Here is a 20,387-nt window from a genome sequence, read left to right on the forward strand (position 1 = left end):
ACACACCGTCGTAAAACGCATGCGTACGTCACGTGTGCATGCAATGCCGCCAAGCGATCGCACGGAGGCGCTCGTAAAACCTGGCAACCCAGTGACATGAACGCATGTTTTTGGAACTCGACCTTTCCAGACAGGACAAATTCTCGAACAAAGTGTCAGAGGTGACAAATGTGTTCGCACGCTGTCACACTCTCCCATGTGGCTCATTTCCCACGCTTTGATAGTATGTTCCAAGCCAATCTCATCCAAGCCTGTTCTAAAATTGTGGTACCGTAAATAGTCTAAAACTGAAAATATCCTATCTTATCCTAGTTGATTGTGTCACAAAAAGTCTACCGTATTTTTATTGTCTACATACAAATACATTTCTTTAGTTGTTTTGCATGTGCAGAGTTTGCGTGTTCTCCCGTTTTCTCCCACATTCCAAACACATGTATAGCAGGTTAACGACGACAAATTGTCCCAAGGTATGAATGAGCTTGTGAATGGCAACCAGTTCAGGGTGCCCCCCAGCCCACTGCCCATAGTTAGCCGAGATGGGCTCCAGAACCCCTGCGACCCTACGAGGATAAGCGGTTACAAAAACTGATATAGATATATTATATATAATAGATTGTTAAAAAGATCTTGCATTGTCTCATCTCATCAGCTGCACCGCTTATCCTAAGTAGGGTCGCGGCGGTGCTGGAGCCCATCCCAGCAATCATCGGGCAGTGGGCAGGGGACACCCTGAACTGGTTGCCAGCCAATAGCAGGGCTCACGGGAACAGACACTACACTCGCTCATTCACACCTAGGGACAATTTGGACCGGCCAATTGCCTGAAATGCATGTCTTTGGAATGCGGGAGGAAACGGGAGTGCCCGGAGGAAACCCACGCAAGCACGGGGAGAACATACAAACTCCGCACAGGAAGTCTGGAGCCGGATTTGAACCCTCGACAGGTTCCCATGACATGAACTGTGCCGCACAAGCGCTAACCACTGCGCCGCCGTTCTGCCTATATCTTGCATTGTGATTTTTGAATTTTTATTTTTCATTTCTCACTCTTACAGTGTTCAAATACTAATTTATTTATATATATATATATATATATATATATATATATATATATATATATATATGTTTTTATACAGGACTCTATAGTCTAAAAAGTGCTATACAGTACAAATTTTTATTTGATTAATTATTTTTTTTACTGTCACTGTTTTGAGAATTCAAAGAACAATAGGTACAAAATCCAATGGGAACGAGTGCAGATGCACGGACATATATTTATGTGGGCAGTTCTCAAATTGTAGTATCAAACATCCAACGTTTTTTTGCATTGAAGTTCAGTGATGTGCAGTCAAGGGAGGCTGGCTTCATGGAAATATAAAACTTAAAATATATGAAATAATTATTCTTATTCTATGTTAAAGTTTTTTCTCATTAAACATCATAATTTTCTAATTTCGTCTTTCAAAATTGCCAATTTTTATATGAAGAATATTATTTATAAAATTAGTATGTATTGTAATACTATAATGAGCATCTGCAGATGCAGAGTGAGGCCCACAATTCTCTTGCCTCATGGCAGAGGGCGATAGTGAGACTAAGAATTCTGATTTGGCGCACACCTCAGCTCAAACAATAGAATTAGGGTGCTATCAGCAAGTCAAGCCATATAGTAGTTTTTTTCCTCGTTGCATTGCCTTATTTTCATCATGGAAGATTACACATTTTTTATTCAAAAGAAGCAGTGCTTATACTTTAATTATAAGTTAGGGTGAGAAGATAAAAGGTTTTATTTTATATTCTACAGTTTATACATTGCTTTCTTCCTCTGCAAATTAGATAATCAAATGTAGGTTTCTTCATTTTTCAATCGGACTGTGCCTCACCAAATAAGAAACTCAACGCACGTCACTGTTGTAGTCAAATGTCAAATAGGATTCAATTATTAAAAGTATTTTCTGACTTCACACGACAGTTGGTGCACAGCTTTGCCAGCCAGACGGAGCTTTTCCCGCCAATCAAGACTCTATTTGAGCTTTTCACTTCTCTCCAACAAGGTAGGGATTGGTAATACTGTGAAATTCACCCCAAAGATTGATCTTTGAATGTATATGTCATTTTTCATTTACAAGGTCCAAAGTAGCACACAAAACGGTTACCTAAAATTTATTTTTTTTGTTTCATATTTTATGTTTTTACTCAGAAATCAGACATCTAATTCTTGCTCTGCTGACACTCATCCTGCATCATTTTTTAAACTATGCCGACTGGGACATTAAAAAAATGTTCAAACTGCTTTTTTTCATCTTCGCAACATTGCTAAAATTCTTCCTATGCTGTTCCATTCTGATCTGGAGATTATAATTCATGCATTTGTTACCTCCCGTCTCAATCACTGCAATGCACTACTCTCCGGTCTCCCCAAGTCCAAGATCAAGAGCCTTCAGCAGGTACAAAATGCTGTAACAAGGCTTTGAACTAAGACAAGAAAGTTTGATCACATTAGCCCGATTTTAGCTAACCTGCATTGGCTCCCTGTTAGTTTAAGATATGATTTTAAGGTTCTGTTGTAGTATACAAAAACATGCATGGATTTGCTCTCTCATATCTTTCAGATTTAATTTCCCCCTATGTTCCGGTCCGGAGCCTTCGTTCTGAAAAAGCTGGTCTACTAGTGATCCCAAGAGCCAAGAAGAGATCAGTAGGTTCGAGAGCATTCTCCATTTGGGCCCTGGTGCAGTGGTATGCTCTGCCCACTGAGATTCGAGTTGCAAACTCAGTGGCTTAAAACAAACTTATATTCTATAGTTTGTGAATGACCTATATTTTATGTTGACAATATCTGTGTATTGTTTGTTACTGCAACATCCCTTGCAGCCTGGTCATCATGGAAGGGGGATTACCTCCTGTGCAGTCTCTTCTCAAGGTTTCTTCATTTTCCCTGATTTTGAGGTTTTTGAGTTTTTTCCTGCCCTCTTGTAGGTTTTTAGATCAAGGCTTGGTATAGTAATAGTCTGTAGTTTGCAATAATGTGTGGTCTGTGCAGCTGCCTTTGAGACCCCTAGTGATAAAGGTCTATACTAATAAAAATGACTTGACTTTAGGTCTCCAGTGACTCGAAAAGCGCTATATAAATGCAGACCTTTTACCAGTTATCTGACAAATTTCTTAAGTACCGTACGTCAAAAGAACCCAAATGGTATAAATATATATATCATACGATGGGTTAACACTTGTTAAAATAAATGATAATTTGTTTTTTTTTTGACTCCTCCACGTATAATCTTAAGTAAAGACGTTTGTGTTTGTTAATTGAATCACCTATTCATGAGCTCTAGAAATTGCGACCGGAAATAATTTGTCGCGTAAGGAAGTTCTGCCTGCCGCTCATGTCGTCTCCACAAACCTAAACAAGCTGATGCAGAAACCGAATAACCTCACCCGTTGCCTTGGCCAGGCAAAGGTAATAACTCAAACTGGCAGAAAATGGATTCGTTTGAATGCCAGTTGTCGTTGTTTACGCGTGGGATTATTTTTATTTACCCATACATCGCTAATCCCCACCTGTCTCGTCATAGTATTCGGCGAGACTGCGGGTGCCATAGCAACCGTTTCGGAAACACTGGCCGCCGTGCTTAGCATATAGCGGGCTAAATATAGCATCGGCCAGTCTGAGAACTTGTCACGCTTAACAATCACCAGCATCACATCTCCAGACATTTATTTTTTTAGATTCGAGCTTCAGCGAGCGATTGTTAAAAGTATTGAAGCTGCACTGTTTGTTTTAACAGTGTTATTCGCGTTAAAGTACAGCAAGGTTAGCTTAGCTCTTGGTGCAAAGGCCGACTGTTGATATGGCGGCTCGCTTACACTAATTACGCCGTAAATTATGGACAAATGACACTAATTAATCGCGGTCACAGCACAGAAATGAGTCTAACGACACATGAGTAGTTGTCATCTCGCTATGAGTCGATCCGTAGTAGCCGCTTGGCTCTAGTGGAGTTTCCAGCAAACTAGATCAATTTAGTAGCGATCACAAGTCCCAACATGATTTTGTCGTATTGATATTCCTGATCTCACTTTCATATCAGTTTAATGGTACCATTTCATGCAGGTCTGTAGATGGAAACACACTAGTCTTGGCTAAAATTTATGTCATTAAAACCGAGAGTAATGTCATGTGTACATAAATGTGCTTCCAGTTTTAAGGGATCATCTAGTATGGATGTCAATGAGTGCAATGGGCAGTCTTACATGTCAGGTGAGTGATTTGTTTCATTGATGCATATTCTGTAATATTTTAGTCTACAATCATGATTTGTGAATATGCAGTCAATACCGGAGACTCTTCAATGGAAAAGGAGTTTTCTAGAGGCCTTGGTGGCCCAACAGCAAGCACTCCAAACAGCAAAGAAACCTCACCTCATCGCTCACTTAGTGGTAAGTAACAGACTTCAAGCTCCCTACCCTATCTGTCTGCGCGTCTCTGGCGGGTCGCTTCGTTTGGCGCCTAGCAGCTGGCTTAGAGCTGGTGCCGATCAGGTAATCCGACTGTTGAAGTAAAACAAATTATCGAGAGGACACGTGGCGGGTGACGAGATACGATTTCTGCCGAGTGCTCTGAATGTCAAATGGAAATAATTCAATGAACGTTGTGACTTCCTTCGTCATCTAATTAGCAACACACATGAATGGATAAACAAGTTTCCCACTGTCCCTTCGGAGTCCATGCAGATTCGGCAGGGAAATATCTAGTACAGAAAAGTAACACATTGTTTGCAGACTCTCTCTGCTTCTGTCAATCAACTAGTGCATCAGTCAAAGGTTATTAAGTCTGCATTAACATATACACTGGAGTGTATATGTTAATGTACTGGAGTGACTAAAGGTAGAGCCTCATACAATTACGACAGCCAGTACATTTGCTGTGCCAGGAGACTGTTCTCTTGCATCCCTTTCGCACATGAAGACGTAATAGAGGGACCAAGTATTGCCACTACTGCATAAAAGAAATCATATATGCTGATACTGGTCACTAAGTAAGGAGGGGCACATGATAATCATCAGCCTTAGAGTTATTGGACAGATCACAGTCCAATATGATATCAGTGTTTGGCCCGATAGGAAATCTATACCTGATGATTAGCCACCTGCTATCACACTAACATAGTCAGCCCACCCTACTTGTTAAAAACATTCCAAGCAGTTATCAGTGTCTGAAATAACGCCTGCCCGGACGCCCGTGCATCTTTTACGTCAGGCGTACATCTCACAAAACGTCTCCGCCCAGGTGGCCGATAACCTTTTCAAGAAAAAAAAAGATTTTGTTTTTTATTCAAATCAAACGTTTGCTTTATTCCAATTTCGAAATCTTCGTTCAGTTTGGAAATTTCGGAGTTTCGGTTCGTTTGGCAATTTGCATACTCGGCAGCCAATCAGAAGCCTGCGTCGAATAACTTCGTGCTTTCGGACTTTCCTGAGCGTTACAAGGTCGTTCATTTGCATATCATTTTCCAAAGTAGACACACAGAGAACACAAGAAAAATGGAGAAGTGGTTAGGAATCAAGCCAAAACCTCAGCCCCAGAAAAAAGATTCAAAACAAGCTAACAAAATTTATGACGCAACAAAACGCAAACGCACATTAAAAGCATTGTGGAAAAAGGAGTTCACGTGGCTTGTAGCAGACGACGCAATGCAAACATTACATGAATGAAGATGAGTTAATACCGGTACATACTGATGGCAGATGGAAAACAGCGATGTCATACACATGCAATGAATGTTATAAGTAGATCTATAATAAACTTAATTTTAAAGTGTTGTTATGTTATATATTCCGATTATCAATCCTTAATACTATGCAACAATGTTATTTTTTTGCGATTAGTCGTCTTATTGTGTTTCAACTTGTGAAAAATGGGGCAGGCAACTTTATAGCTGGGCAGGCAACTTTTCAAAGTTGTCTGCTCTGGTGTTCGGTAACTTTTTGTCCTGAGTTTCAGACACTGCAGGTATGTATAAATATTTTTGTTGCACTCCTGCATTTAATGCCAATTATTTGACTGCTGCGCTAGTTGATTAAAATTGACAACTGCAGACACAGTCTGCAAATAAGTGTTACTTCTCTGTTCTAGACATTTCCCCGCTGATTTTTCTTAAGAAGTAAGAAATAGACGTGAAGGAGATTATTTGTATAGATGTTTAAGCCTGCGACCTAAAATCGGGTGGGGTTTGTCCAAAAGCAAAGTTGAGTTTTTTTTAATTTGTGTGTGTGGTTTTTAATGTGCTGCGCTCTCAAATCTTCACTTTTGTAAATAAGACTGTTTTTTTTTTTTCAATCCTGTAGCAAATTCCGTTAAAGTAGAGCTATACAGTGATGATGACCCCGGGCCTAGTAATGATGAAGATCGCGTCGAAAAAGGGGGTCAGGATCAGGGAACGGAAGCACTTGGTTACAGGGAGCTCGCCAATCATGAAAATGCTCGACTGCCCAGCGGGAAGCTCAAGTGTGACGTCTGCGGGATGATCTGCATTGGACCAAATGTTCTCATGGTGCACAAGCGTAGCCACACAGGTAAATAGATAGCTCATATGTCAGAAGTTGATAGAGAAGACAGATCAGTAAGTGAAGTGGATGCTTTATGTATCATTTCAATCTTTGCACAGGTGAGCGGCCATTCCAGTGCAATCAATGTGGTGCCTCCTTCACCCAAAAAGGAAATCTACTCCGTCATATCAAGCTGCACTCTGGAGAGAAGCCTTTTAAATGTCCGTTGTGCAGCTATGCCTGTAGAAGGAGGGACGCTCTCACCGGCCATCTTCGCACTCATGCCGGTAGGACATTTTGTGCCTTTTTAAGAGCGTGCATCCCTCATGTCAGTGTTTCCTTTGTCAATTATCTGGTGGGCCGCCAGTGTCTATAGCAGGGAGCTGCATGTCCTGAACGTGTTTGGAGTTGCTCTGCTCCAATCCATGTGATTCAAATCACCTGGATTATTATCAAGCTCTCAATAGCTTGCTAACCAAGCTGAAAATTGGCTTCAAACTTCCAAAACATGCAGCTCTCAAGGACCGGGTTGGCCACCCCTGCGCCACAGTCTTACACTCGCGTTATGGAAAAATGTCATTATATTTTTATATATTAATACATACAAAGTTAATCAAAATAACTAAGATCTTTAAAAAAAGATTGCAAACGCCAAGGTGTGCTTGCCTGCACCCTTTTTGTCCTCTCACTCGATTTTGTTTTTGGAGCAGAACATTTAGCACAAGAACGGGTCCGAGAGGAGCGAGTTCCACAAATGGAAGGAAATGAAATAGAAAAACAAATCTAAGCAGGAAAATAATTTTCATTTTGACTCCTTTTAACTATATTAATGGCCCCAAAGCAGAGTGTTCCTAAATAGTAATATTTTTTGTTTAACACATTTGAGTTTATTCTTTAGCATGTTTTTCAGAGGTTCTGTGTTTCTTCAGTCTACATTGATTAATAATTGAATTGTGAATAGTGAAAAATTCCTGTATTTAATAGTTTTTTTTAACATCACTGAAAAGTTAATATTTTACATTTTATTTTATTGTTTACTTGTTTTTCCAGGGATTCTGTGTTGCTTTAATTCCAAAGATGCTCTCTATGCAACAGTTTAAATTAGTTGAAAGTTTACAATAGAGTTAAAAAACAAAGGCTTGTATAATATAGTTATATAATACATCTTTTCATGCAGAACATGACTTTATTTTTGGTAATTTATCGGTTAAAGTATAAAAGAGCCGGAATTTAAATCACTATTATGATTAGTTAACATCCCTGTCAATTTATATCTTTTCCCCATATTTCTATGCTTTTTTTCCAATTTGTGTTTACCTTGTTTTAATTTTTGTACGTTTTAAAATGAATTTAAAAAACTTTTTTATTCTAAATAATCTGTCTTGCTTTAAGTAAATAGATGCCAACTTGTCTTTGCCTTTTATAACTAGTGTATTTATGATTCAATCATTTGCAAGGGCTCAAATTCATCATAGATCTGGCTTCTTAGTTTCGCTCTAAAAATGCACCAGATTGTAAAGAATCATCTTTCAGGGGTAGCCCCTGCAATCCACTAGAGTCCAGGTGTGGTCAAACTCTTTCAGTCGCAGGCCACATTGGACTAAAAGTTTTTGCAAAAGAGTCAGGATGGATTTTTCTTTTTTTTTTTCTCGTATCTAACGATACAGTCTTGACTCCGATACCTCAGCAGCAAATGAGGGGAAACGATAAAATTATATGTGTAAGATGATGTATAATCTCTGGTGTTCTGGATTTCTTAGAATTTTTTTATTCTATTTTCTGCATGTTCCATTCATGCATAAATAAGAACTGACCAAAAAATGGAGATAAATCTTTAGAATAGCAAAGGCGATATTCATTTACGGGAAAAAAAATGCAGTACATGTTATATTTCTTTATTGTGTCTGATAATAAACATTTAATCAAAAAGGCTCAGAAATAAAACAAGGTACAAAATTATACTACTGTTTAAGCACTATAAGTGCTTTGATTTTTTTTTTTTTAACTTTTGAACGTTATGATATGTGTTACAAATGCCCAACTGAGTCAAAGAATCTTTATATATTTTTACCCACTCGATGTCTGCTTTAATCTTACTTTCAGCAACACTTGAAGGTATGAGGGCAGAGGAGGTGGTGAGGGATTTACTGCTTGTCTCTGTGTTTCTTTGTTAGTGTAGTGTGAAAGTGGTAAAAGTAAGAAAGGCCTGTTCTAAGTACAGTCTAAATACCAGCCCAAACTCCAAGAAAGAGGAAAAAAAGTAGTTTGACAGTGTCCAAGAAACGTGCTTGCAATTGCCCCATTTGGAGCTTGACAGAGGGTGCAATGATGGCTTAAGCCAGAAGATGACGTCAGCGAGTAGAAAAGTTTTAAATTCCATGCAGCACCTTTATCATTTTCGTATTGCGGGCCGCATTTGGACCACGGGCCACGGTTAGCCCACCCCTGCACTAGACTGTCCCCCCACTGTAATGTCACAAAATTCAATGGGAAACACTGTATGTTGTCATGGATAAGGACTGAGGTAATGACCAACTTTTCTCTTTGGTTCCAGTGTCCTCTCCCACTGTTGGGAAGCCATTTAAGTGCAGTTACTGTGGTCGCTGTTACAAGCAACAAAGCACTTTGGAGGAGCACATTGAACGCTGCTATAACTATTTACAGAGTGTGGAATCCAAGCAGCAGAATAGTGCACAACATTTGGGTGAGAACTTCATTTTAAGATCATTGGAAACGTTTATGGGAAAAGTGTGTATTCCTTTGACTTGATTTGACTAGAATACCACTTTCATAACGATTTGTTTCAACAAAATCTAGAGCAAGTCTTACTCCGAAAATATTTGTTCATGAAAAAATGATTAGGACTTAACCATACCTATCAATTAATTTATTTTGCTGATGAGTCTGATAAAACAAAATGTTTTGGTCTCAATCCCTCTTTTTTTTAAATTTAAAATTATTTGGATTAAAAATAAAACTTTGTAGAAAAGTTATTTCTGAATTTCTTAATGGTTTTGCTTATGCTATTAGAGAAATTCAGCAATCAATATTTCAAAAATAAAGGGAAAGACCCTCAAAACTGTCAATAACTTGTAATTAATAAAATAACACACGCGGTACGGCGGATGGGTGTGTAGCGCGTCCGCGGCTCAGTTCTGAGGTCATGAGATCGAATCTTCCTGTGTGGAGTTTGCATGTTCTCCCTGTGCTTGCGTGGGTTTCCTTCGGGCTCTCCGGTTTCTTCCCACATTCCTAAAACATGCATGTCAGGTTGATTGGCCGGTTTGAATTGTCCCTAGGTGTGAATGAGCTAGTGTGATGTCTGTCCTTGTGTGCCCTTTGACCGCCTGGCAACCAGTTCAGGGTGTCCCCTGCCCACTGCCCGAAGATGGCTGGAATGGGCTCCTGTACCCCAGCGACCCTACTGAGAATAAACGGTGCAAATCATGGCTGGAAAATAACACACACGTTTGTGGCCCGAAAGTACAAAAGTTTTTTTTTTTTTTCACCCCAAAATATTTTAATCATGAACTTCCATTCTAAAAACAACAAAAGTTGTTTGATTTCACTTAATGTAAAGATAGTTGGTATTTCATTATTGAAGACAATGGAAAAAAATGTCTCAGCTCGCAGCAATATGGAATTTGGGATGATGGATTGTTGTGCATTTATGGCAGAAATACTGTAACGGCAAAAGAAAGAGCCGCGGGGCCTCACAAAAATGCGCAATATGCGATTACAGATAATGGATCTCGAAATATTTTTCAACCTGCTATGCACTGAGGCTGCGAAGTACGAAGCGCTAAGTAGCGAGGGATCACAGTAGCCATTTATATTCATATAACATTCGAGATATACTGGACTGTCTCAGAAAATTAGAATATTGTGATAAAGTTCTTTATTTTCTGTAATGCAATTTAAAGAAACAAAAATGTCATACATTCTGGATTCATTACACATCAACTGAACTATTTCAAGCCTTTTATTATTTTAATATTGCTGAATTTGGCTTACAGCTTAAGAAAACTCAAAAATCCTATCTCAAAATATTAGAATATCATGAAAAAGTATACAAGTAGGCTATTCAACTAATCACCTGAATCATCTAATTAACTCGAAACACCTTGCGAGGGTTTCCTGAGCCTTAAAAACACTCAGCTTGGTTCAGTAAACTAAATCACAAGTATGGGGAAGACTGCTGATCTGACTGCTGTCCAGAGGACCATCATTGATACCCTCCATCAGGAGGGTAAGACACAAAAATAAATTTCTCAAAGAGCAGGCTGTTCACAGAGTGCAGTTTCAAAGCATATCCACAAAAAGTCTGTTGGAAGGGAAAAATCTGGCCGGAAACGCTGCACAACCAAGAGAGATGACCGCAGCCTTAACAAAATTGTGAAGAAGAGCCGCTTCCAGAATTTGGGGGAGCTTCAAAGACAGTGGGCTGAAGCTGGAGTCCAGGTATCAAAAGCCACAGTTCACAGACGTTTCCGGGAAATGGGCTACAATAGCCGTATTCCCATGGTCAAGCCACTTCTGAACTCAAGACAACGGAAAAAGCGTCTGACTTGGGCTATGGAGAAGAAGCACTGGACAGTTGCAGAGTGGTCCAAAGTCCTCTTTTCAGACGAAAGCAAGTTTTGCATTTCATTTGGAAGTCAAGCGCCAGAGTCTGGAAAAAGGCTGGAGAGGAGCAAAATCCAAGTTGCTTGAAATCCAGTGTGAAGTTCCCACAGTCAGCAATGGTTTGGGGAGCCATGTCAGCTGCTGGTGTTGGTCCACTGTGTTTTATCAAGTCCAGAGTAAATGCAACTGTGTACCAAGAGATTTTAGAGCACTACATGCTTCCATCTGCTGAAAAGCTCTATGGAGATGAGGATTTCATTTTCCAGCATGATCTGGCACCTGCCCACAGTGCCAAAATCACCAGTAACTGGTGCACTGACCATGGCATCACTGTCCTTGATTGGCCTGCTAATTCCCCTGACCTGAACCCCATCGAGAATGTGTGGGGTATAGTTAAGAAGATGATAGACACCAGACCTACAAATGCAAATGAGCTGAAGGCCGCTATCGAAGCATCCTGGGCATCAATAACACCTCAGCAATGCCACAGGCTGATTGCCTCCATGCCACGCCGGATTGATGCAGTAATCCGTGCAAAAGGATTCCTAAACAAGTACTGAGTGCATCAATAGACATTTTCAAATGTTTGATTTAGTTTTGCTGTTATAAAATTATTTTTTTACTTGGTCTGAGGAAGTATTCTAATATTTTGAGATAGGATTTTTGAGTTTTTTTCAGCTGTAAGCCAAAATCAGCAATATTCAAATAATAAAAGGCTTGAAATAGTTCAGTTGATGTGTAATGAATCCAGAATGTATGAAATTTTTGTTTTTTTAATTGCGTTACAGAAAATAAATAACTTTATCACAATATTCTAATTTTCTGAGACAGTCCAGTAGATGGTCCGGATGGATCTAGATATGTGAAACATCTTGTTATTTCAGGTAAAATAATAGCTTTAAAAGTCTGAGTTAGAAAATTAATTATTGGTTGGGAGTTGCAGTTGGACCCAATGGCCTACGTAGTAGGAATTTTGCCAGAAGAATTACTGTCATGTCAACATAAATATATACTACAGGTTATGCTTCTGGTAGCAAAGAAAATGATCACAGTGTCTTGGCAGAAACCACAACCCCCTGACATAAAACAATGGAGAGACAAATTAAAGCAACTGTACGTTATGGAAAAAATCACTGCAAGACTTCAACTGAAACTCGATCAATTCGAAAAAATGTGGAAGCCTATCACACAAATTCTACTTGATGTCTAAACACATCCCCCCCATTTTGATTGTATTGATTGTATTGTATTGTATATGTATTTATTTTGTTTATTTTTATCAATTTTTTTTTATAATTTTTTTCTGTTGTTCCTTCTGTTATTTATGGGTGTGACAAGTGTATATATTTTGTGTTTGTGATGATGTATGATGGTGGAATCAAACCTCTATCAAAATTGGTGTGCGAAATAAAAAGTTATTAAAAAAAAAGTCTGAGTTAGGGTCTTTGGGTTTAAGAGGACATCAGTATTTTTTTCACCTTTTTCATTTTTAAAGGAGCCGGACAATCTGTGATTTTCTACGAAGCACATATTATATATCATGTGTTTTGTAGGAGAGGAAATCAGGGAGATGGAGTACATAGCAGACTCTCCTCTTCACGCATCCTCAGAAAAGATGGCGTATGGTGATCGGCCTGGCAGCAACATCACCAAACGAAAAAGATCCATGCCGCAAAAATTTGTAGGTGAGAATTTTACCTAATTTTGTCAAGGTTTGGAAAAATACCTTTAGTTTTAATGACCTATTAATGAACTTAAGGAACAAGGGTTTAGATTTTCAGATGAAAATGAAATGTTCTTCGTGGAATTTATTTCTGTCAAGATACCGCTCCGCATTCAAGACTTAAATGTATTTTTGCCTAAAAACTAACTGAAAAAAAACTCATTAGGTTAGTAGACTCTTAGAAAAGCTGAAATATATTCTGTATATATATATAAATAAATGCAGGTCTTCTCCGCAGAGTCCCTATTTTACATGACTTTGAGAACAAACTAATATTTTGTTTTAGCCACAAAAAATAATAGGCCGGAAATCCCATTGGCTGTTAAAGGAAAAGCTTAAGAATTAACACCTACCTCCACACGACAAACAGAAATCCTCGTTGCTAGGGAATATATTCTCGATTTAATGTATGTTGTACATTTCACATTTTTAAACTTGTTTTTCTATTAAACAAGAAACGTGTGACTGCTCGATGTTGCCGTCTGTTGTACTACCACCGAAAATGAGAGCTACAAACAAAGCATGAAAAGATTACAAACTACGGAGGCTCAAAGGAACCTAACTGCACTATTTTACTTCTGCTTTTTTTGCCATGCATTTTTGGGATTTTCTAGTGCCCGTTGCAACAAGATGACGGACATTAGATTAATTAGAATGATCAACCATTTGCTACAGCAACTATTTTAATAATAAAGATAATACATTGTACTTCCAAGCACTTTTCAGTTTTGTAAAAATAAGACTATTTTTACCAACATAAAGAATTTTATTTTTAGAGTAGCAATTATCAACCATTTGCGACAGTGGATTGTTTTGCTCATTATAAACGTTTTTTTTGTTTTGTTTTTTACCAGAAAACTGAAAAATGTAGTGAGATAAGACGAACCATACTTAAGATGTATTTTCTAAGACAAGACAAACACGTGAAAAATACAGTAAAATGAGAAGTTCCACTTATAATTAACTAGATTGGGGAAAAAAATATTTTTAGGTGTGTGTCTCTTCGCAAACTAGCCAAACGTCAAATTTTTATTTTTAAAGATGTTTGGGCCACTGAAAAGTTCATGCTGGGCCACAAAATATCAATATAATGGAAGAATGCCATGCTCCATTTCTCATCGATGAGATTGTCTTCTTTTTTGTAAACTGTAGGGCAAAAGAACACACATGGTGGAAACGCACCTTACGAGCTCCACGCTGCTTTGGAAAAAGACGGAGAGACGCATCCAGGAGATTACGAAGCCCTACACGTTCCTGGAGGAGAGTTTGCAGGCGTGGCAGGAAGCAGAGCCGGGGTGATGGCCGACACCCTGCAGCCCCTCCACCTCCCCATGACCCACCCATCATGTTTATCCGAAATCCAATCGATACACGGCACCGCTTACGGGTTGAGGCTCGACTGCGTGGGGCCGGGGGGCGACAATGAGGGACGAAGGGAAGCGGCCGAGGGACACGAAGACGTACCCTCGGGTCGGAGTCGGGCAACATCCCCAAGCAACGGCTGCCATGACTCCACGGACACGGAAAGCATGCCGGACGAGCCGTGCAACAGCACCGGGCCGCATACAAACAACGGGCATAATCTCCACAACGCTGCCCCTCCACCGCACTACAAAATCTGGGATGGGCGCCACCAGAATCAGGTCAAAGACGAAGTGAAACGAGAAGGTCCACCCGCGGTGTCCGGCCCTGCTCCCACACCCAGCTCTCCACCGGCACCCTCGTCCACTTCTCGGGAGACCCTGCGGGTGGTTGACGGTGAAGGACGAACAGTCCGCTGCTTTCGATGCGACCACTGCCGCATTCTTTTCCTGGATCACGTCATGTTTACCATCCACATGGGCTGCCACGGCTTCCGCCAGCCTTTCGAGTGCAACATCTGCGGTCACCGAAGTCAAGACCGCTACGAGTTCTCCTCCCACATTGCCCGCGGAGAGCACGTCCTGGACTGAGGGACGCTCCCCGAAAGCTGGGCCCGGTTGGGTTTTTGGTCTGCACCGCACAATGTCAACATTATTTATTGAAACGCACTTTTAATTGAAGATGCACTTTCACATCCACACCTGTGCCTTGCACCCAAATTCAGGACCCTCCCACCTGATGCACATTTGTGGTCGACCAATCGGACCTGAAAACTCTTGAGCACTTTAACAGATTCATCATCCCAAAAAGTCAAATGTGAAAACTGTCAAAAGCTTTGCCTTAGGGTGGTCCTTCTATACAAGGAGAATTTCCAAAATGAATATTTCGACGGGCGAAGGCCTGAATACGGTATGAAACTGGGAAAATGCTCAGATATCTAAAAGGTGCCTCAAAGCCAATTTGTTACAATATAACAAGGTGGTCCTTACACAAAGGGATAATTTCTAAAACGGATATTTCGACGAGCGAAGGCCTGAATATGATGTGAAACCATGAGAAAACCCATCTTGTGAAGTTTCAGAGGGATCGTGCATGTTTAAGAGGTGCCTAAGTGCCAATTTGACCTGGTAATATAAGCAATCAGAGTTGTGATTTTTGCAAAGTGCATTTGATATTTTGGATTCAAAAGTCTCGCATACAGTGTAAAACATTGAGAAAAAAAAAAGATGTCGCATTAGTATCCGAAACTAACTATGGTTTAGCGACTGTGAATGCAAGGAGGAAAGCTCCGTGTGTCTGGCTCAAGGTCTTTGTGTAGATCTTGGCCTTCAAGATCAAGGCAACCTACTCCACTACTGGGCTTGCTGCCTCCTTGACAGTCTTTTCTTGATCGTGGAAGTGAAAGAACCGACTCAGCACTTCCCTCCAGAAGGGCAGCTGTTTTCCAATCATCGCCTCGGGGTCCGGTTGGCCAATGAGCCAGACCTCCGTCGCTTTCCTAGTTGCAGTCGCCATACTTTTCACTCCCAATACATTGCTTGGCCCTAACAACATCTGAAACTGAGTTGGAACAAAATTAGCGATAAATACAATTTTATCAAAAATAGTTTACCAAAACCATATGACACGCATGTATTTTTGATGTTTACACCCTATGAGTCTTTTTCAAATGCACTTTAAACAAAGCCCACCTCTGATGGCTTATATTACAGGGACAAACTAGCCCCGGGGCACCTCCTAAATATGTCCAATCCATCCAAAACCTCACAGGATGGTTCTTCTCATGGTTTCACGCAATGTTCAGGCCCTCACTGGTCGACTTATCCATTTTGGAAATTCTCCCTTTAAGTAACAACCATGTTATTACTGGACCCAAATGCCTTCATGGCACCTTTTAAATATGTCTATCAATGTGTAATGTCACAGGAATTGTCTCATGGTTTCACACCATATTCAACTCTTCGCTGACAAAAATTAATGTTTGAAATGAGTACGCTTCTCATTTGAAGAAATACCTTAAAAACCTCACGTAGTCCTTTTTCTATTTATTTTTTTCTTTGTTTTCAGTGCAGACCAAATCCAAAAGCCAGGTCAAAGCCCGAGGGACGTGTAGGGAAATAATTGTCTGTGATGTGTAAATGCACTTTTTTGTCAAGTGGTCGAGTGTTAAGTGTATAATGAAGGCCTTTTACTTGGATTAATTGTGAGTGTTGTCTGGTGTTTGTCGTATAACTGCTTTTGTTGCACATATCCTAAAGATATTAAACTGTTACGATTTTAATGAGCTGCATATTTCTCAAATATGTGGGGAGAAAAAACACTGCCGCTGAGGTGGGACGATATTGATAAATGTAACCAAGACTTGGCTATTGTGCCTTCCCTGTCGTAATTGAGCTTAAGCTGTGGACCAACAAATTAAATCCCTAAAGATACAAATTAATGTTGGAATGACTTACAAGAGTTAAAAGGGGTCTATTTTATGCACTACTGTTTAGTGGTTCGATGTGGAAAGCTTTTTGTTAGGCTTGTCAGCCATTAGTTGGGATTATCTTGATTGCATGGTGATTTTATTTTGTGAAAAAAAAAAATGGAGTAAAATGTTTTGTAACTGATGTATACTGCGCAGAACAGCATAGGCCAAGAAATCCTCACCAATGTTTGTACAAATCCTGAAACGGATGTTTGCAGTTAAGTGTACATTGATTTTCAAGATTAATTTCCTTGGTATTAATTTCAGCATCTAAAGCACATTTTGCTGTTCCTATTGTGAGTCTTTGCATATTGACCTTGTAACTGATCCTTAAAAACGTTTTCTGAATATGTTTCAATCCTCATGTACAAGAAAAAGATCTTAAGTGCACAATTTAAAATTACCTAACTGCACAAATCTTGCACCACCAAACAGAAGCCAAATTTTGGGTATTACGATAATGGCTTGCCTTAATTGTCTTTTTAAACGTGAAAACCAAACTCCCTCCTAGAATTTCATATTGGCAATGGCAGATGAGCACTTTCTGTCAGCTTGCTTCTTGCATAGTCTTTTTGATATTGTGCCTTCATTCTCGTGTTACGCAAGTTGTCACCCTGTGCTGTAGAATTTTAAGCTTTGTGATGCGCTTACCGACCAGCTTTTTCCTTCGTAAAAACACTTTACACATACTACTGGATGCCCATAGGCTATAATGCTGCTGCTAAGAGCCAAAGAAAACTCCCCACAGAAGTGAGTTCTTTGTTGAAATCTTATGAAAAAAATACCTTCTGACCTATTCTGTTTGCTTATATTGTGAGTGGTGGAATTGTACAACTGAAGACCTCATTGTATTTCAACACCTGATGCAGCACTCAATTGTATGATTATTGAAATGCCTATTCTGTAAACTGTAAATGACCTGGTACTGCTTTCAATTCATGCTAACCCTTAAATGTATTTGTTTTGCGTTCAACTAATTTGATCTTAACTATTGTATGTTTTGTACTGTAATGATTTACTCCAATTAAAAGTCAGTTTTTGTTTGAAGACTCAAAATAAATATACAATGTGTGACTTTATGAATGTTTTATTCCTCACGTCAAGCATGTCATTTTACATAGGCTTTGCAGGAGCTCTTGGTGCACCAGCCTAAGGGAGAATGCAAAAAGTTAGATATGTTTACAAAGTAACCATCATATTTTAGAAACTCCTCCTTACATTGGGCCTGAACCTGGGTGGCGGCGTGCGGTCTTTCCTGGCCTCACGGGAGCGATTTCTCACCACTTTACTGTGGATGGCACAGCTGACACAGTAGTGTAGCTTCACGTAGAGCTTGGGCAAAACATAAGCTGAATAGAAGAGGGCACATGAAGGATATCAATCACATTGGTTCAAGATATTTCCATCATTGAAGGGCACAATAATGCACTTACAGTCAAAGACACTGGCCTCCGAGATGTCTCTCACACCAGCAGCTTCAACAATGTTCCTGATGACAAACTTTTTAATGGCCTTATCCTTGGGGACACACCGGGCACAGTTGGTGCAACGGATGGGTTGCACGTGCCCACGGCCCTTCTTGGCACGACCGTTATTCCTTCTCTTCTTGGTCTGAAACAAAAGATAAAGAAATTAGTTTTAGCTTGCGGTAAACCCTTGCAAGGGCATATGTTTGGTCTTTGTGGGCACTAACGCTGTCCCTTCATAAGGTTTGCATTTCCTCATGCTGAGGTTTTCGAGTATTTCCTTGCCCTCATGTAGGTTTTAGATCAGGGGATGGTATGATAAAGGGTCTTTAGTTTGTATTCGTCTGTTGTCTGTACAGCCCTTTGAGACTCCTTGTGATAAAGGGCTATATTAAAAACATGACTTGACACATATGATCACAATTTATAATAATGGTGGGGACAAAACAAGGATTCCTCGATATTGATGTGGACGCATCTCCCCAGTTTATGCCAAACAGAAACCCTTGCACCTATGGCAATGCAGTACTCAGTTCAGTGAAATTATAATAGATTAAACACTAAGATTGCTGGGTTGGGCTTCAGCACACCCACGACCCTAGTGAGGATAAGCGGCGCAGAAAATAGATGGGATTAATACGCACACACTGATTGATGAATTTCTGTGGTAACATTGAAATAACGTTTCGCGACCGAGAAAACCAAACCGAGATTAAAAATGTTACTGTATAGAGAATTCTCACGTAGATCTCATAAGGGGGACAAAAATCGGACATTTATAATGACAAGCACATATATAATTACATTTGAAATATGTCACTTCGTATTCATCTCCAGATTTATCGTACGCTAGCAGACGCATGCACATCGATGCTAGCTGGCTAACCAGCTAGCATTTAGGCCCGGGCACATTAGGAGCGTTTTATTGAGCTTTAAATTACAACATAATACACAAAGGTGGTTTATTGTAATATAAATAACTATACTTTTCCAAATTGAAATAGTTTAGCGACAAATTCACAGATTTATTCTGTTTTTGTCGAACGGCCACTGTTGTAGTGAACTCACCATGTTGCACGGGAAGCTGGAAAGAGGACCGGAAAAGGTTGAACCGCCGAACGTAGTGAATTTCCGCCCTGCTGGCGCATCAAATTACTGTTTTAAAAGTTTAAAATTATTTGTATTTAGATTCATGCTCATAATTCATGCATTTACTTTTAAAATATACGTGATGTGAGTTATTGTAAAGTTTAATAAAATTGCCAATTTGTCGGCGCGGAAGGATATAGTACGCGTGCGCATGCAACTTCAGATAGTCTATTGCGAAAAATAGTGCCATGTGCAGCAACATAAACTACAAGAACTTGTTACGGTAATTTGAAAGCAATTTTTAATTTAATGTTTTAATATCTTATTATCAGATGGTTATAACACGAATGGGATTCAAGACTGAATTCTGTCGTGCCTTTGTACAATCCACAAGCTGCTGCAACACTCTTGAAGTGACAGTGTTTATTATTTAGCGCCTACTAGTGGTGAACCAAACCTTTATTCATTAAAAACAATACAGAATTGATTCGGAAAATAAGCAGAAATACATAAACTAACATATACACATTTATAAAATACACACAGGCCAAGAAATGTTATATTTATTTTATATAACATGATGCTTAACTAAAGAGATATGACATGATTGTTTGCCATCTTGCCGCTATGGGTAAAAAAAGACCTCAATTTTTTCATTCTCTATCCTTGTTTTATCTTTTTCCTTTTTTACTTAATAATAATAATTTCCTTTGTATTGTCATTCTTTGTAACAATGTACACAGAACGAAATGTCGATACACCTGACCCGTTGTAGCGAGTCGATGCAGCCGCAGCCAACAGAGGGCGCCGCCATTTTACCAATTAGGTATGACTTCATACTTTTTTCATGTTTCTTGTCATTATTTCATTCTCTTTATTACGATTGACTGTTTTCGTTATGTCTTGCTTTATTCTCCTTTTCCATCTTTCGTTTGATTTTTTTTTCTTCTTGAATTTTTTCTTGCTTTATTCTTTTCCATTTGTCCCTTTCCCCTTCTTTTTTCTTGTTTGTCCATTTGTTTTCTTTCTTTTTTTCTTATTTTTCCATTTGTCTCCCTCTTCAAAGACTGAGCAAAATACGATAAGAAAAAATGGTGCCAAT

At 39.4% G+C, this 20,387-nt stretch overlaps 2 protein-coding genes across 5 annotated transcripts; one reads left to right on the forward strand and one right to left on the reverse strand.

Moving 5' to 3' along the window:
- Positions 1 to 1,954: 1,954 nt before the first annotated feature.
- Positions 1,955 to 17,804, forward strand: ikzf4 (IKAROS family zinc finger 4). Of its 4 annotated transcripts, none has more exons than XM_088338423.1 (8): positions 1,955 to 2,054; positions 4,203 to 4,261; positions 4,333 to 4,440; positions 6,349 to 6,576; positions 6,669 to 6,836; positions 9,104 to 9,253; positions 12,729 to 12,860; positions 14,051 to 17,804. In XM_088338423.1, the coding sequence occupies exons 2-8, from the start codon at positions 4,222 to 4,224 to the stop codon at positions 14,848 to 14,850; spliced, it is 1,626 nt and encodes a 541-aa protein (XP_088194549.1). In that variant the 5' UTR covers positions 1,955 to 2,054; positions 4,203 to 4,221; the 3' UTR covers positions 14,851 to 17,804. The 4 variants fall into 4 exon arrangements, with proteins under 4 accessions (XP_088194549.1, XP_088194551.1, XP_088194548.1 ...); XM_088338425.1 differs by lacking the exon at positions 1,955 to 2,054 and adding an exon at positions 2,902 to 2,923; XM_088338422.1 differs by lacking the exon at positions 1,955 to 2,054 and adding an exon at positions 3,219 to 3,460.
- On the reverse strand, positions 17,802 to 19,431 carry LOC148364356 (small ribosomal subunit protein eS26). The gene is made up of 4 exons (XM_088338427.1): positions 19,265 to 19,431; positions 18,164 to 18,341; positions 17,949 to 18,079; positions 17,802 to 17,879 (listed from the first exon to the last, which is right to left on the reverse strand). The coding sequence occupies exons 1-4, from the start codon at positions 19,265 to 19,267 to the stop codon at positions 17,844 to 17,846; spliced, it is 348 nt and encodes a 115-aa protein (XP_088194553.1). The 5' UTR covers positions 19,268 to 19,431; the 3' UTR covers positions 17,802 to 17,843.
- Positions 19,432 to 20,387: the final 956 nt, after the last annotated feature.

The sequence above is a fragment of the Urocampus carinirostris genome, chromosome 6, assembly GCF_059441175.1.
Source record: "Urocampus carinirostris isolate Australia breed hairy pipefish chromosome 6, RoL_Ucar_1.0, whole genome shotgun sequence".
NCBI classification, from domain to species: domain Eukaryota; kingdom Metazoa; phylum Chordata; class Actinopteri; order Syngnathiformes; family Syngnathidae; genus Urocampus; species Urocampus carinirostris.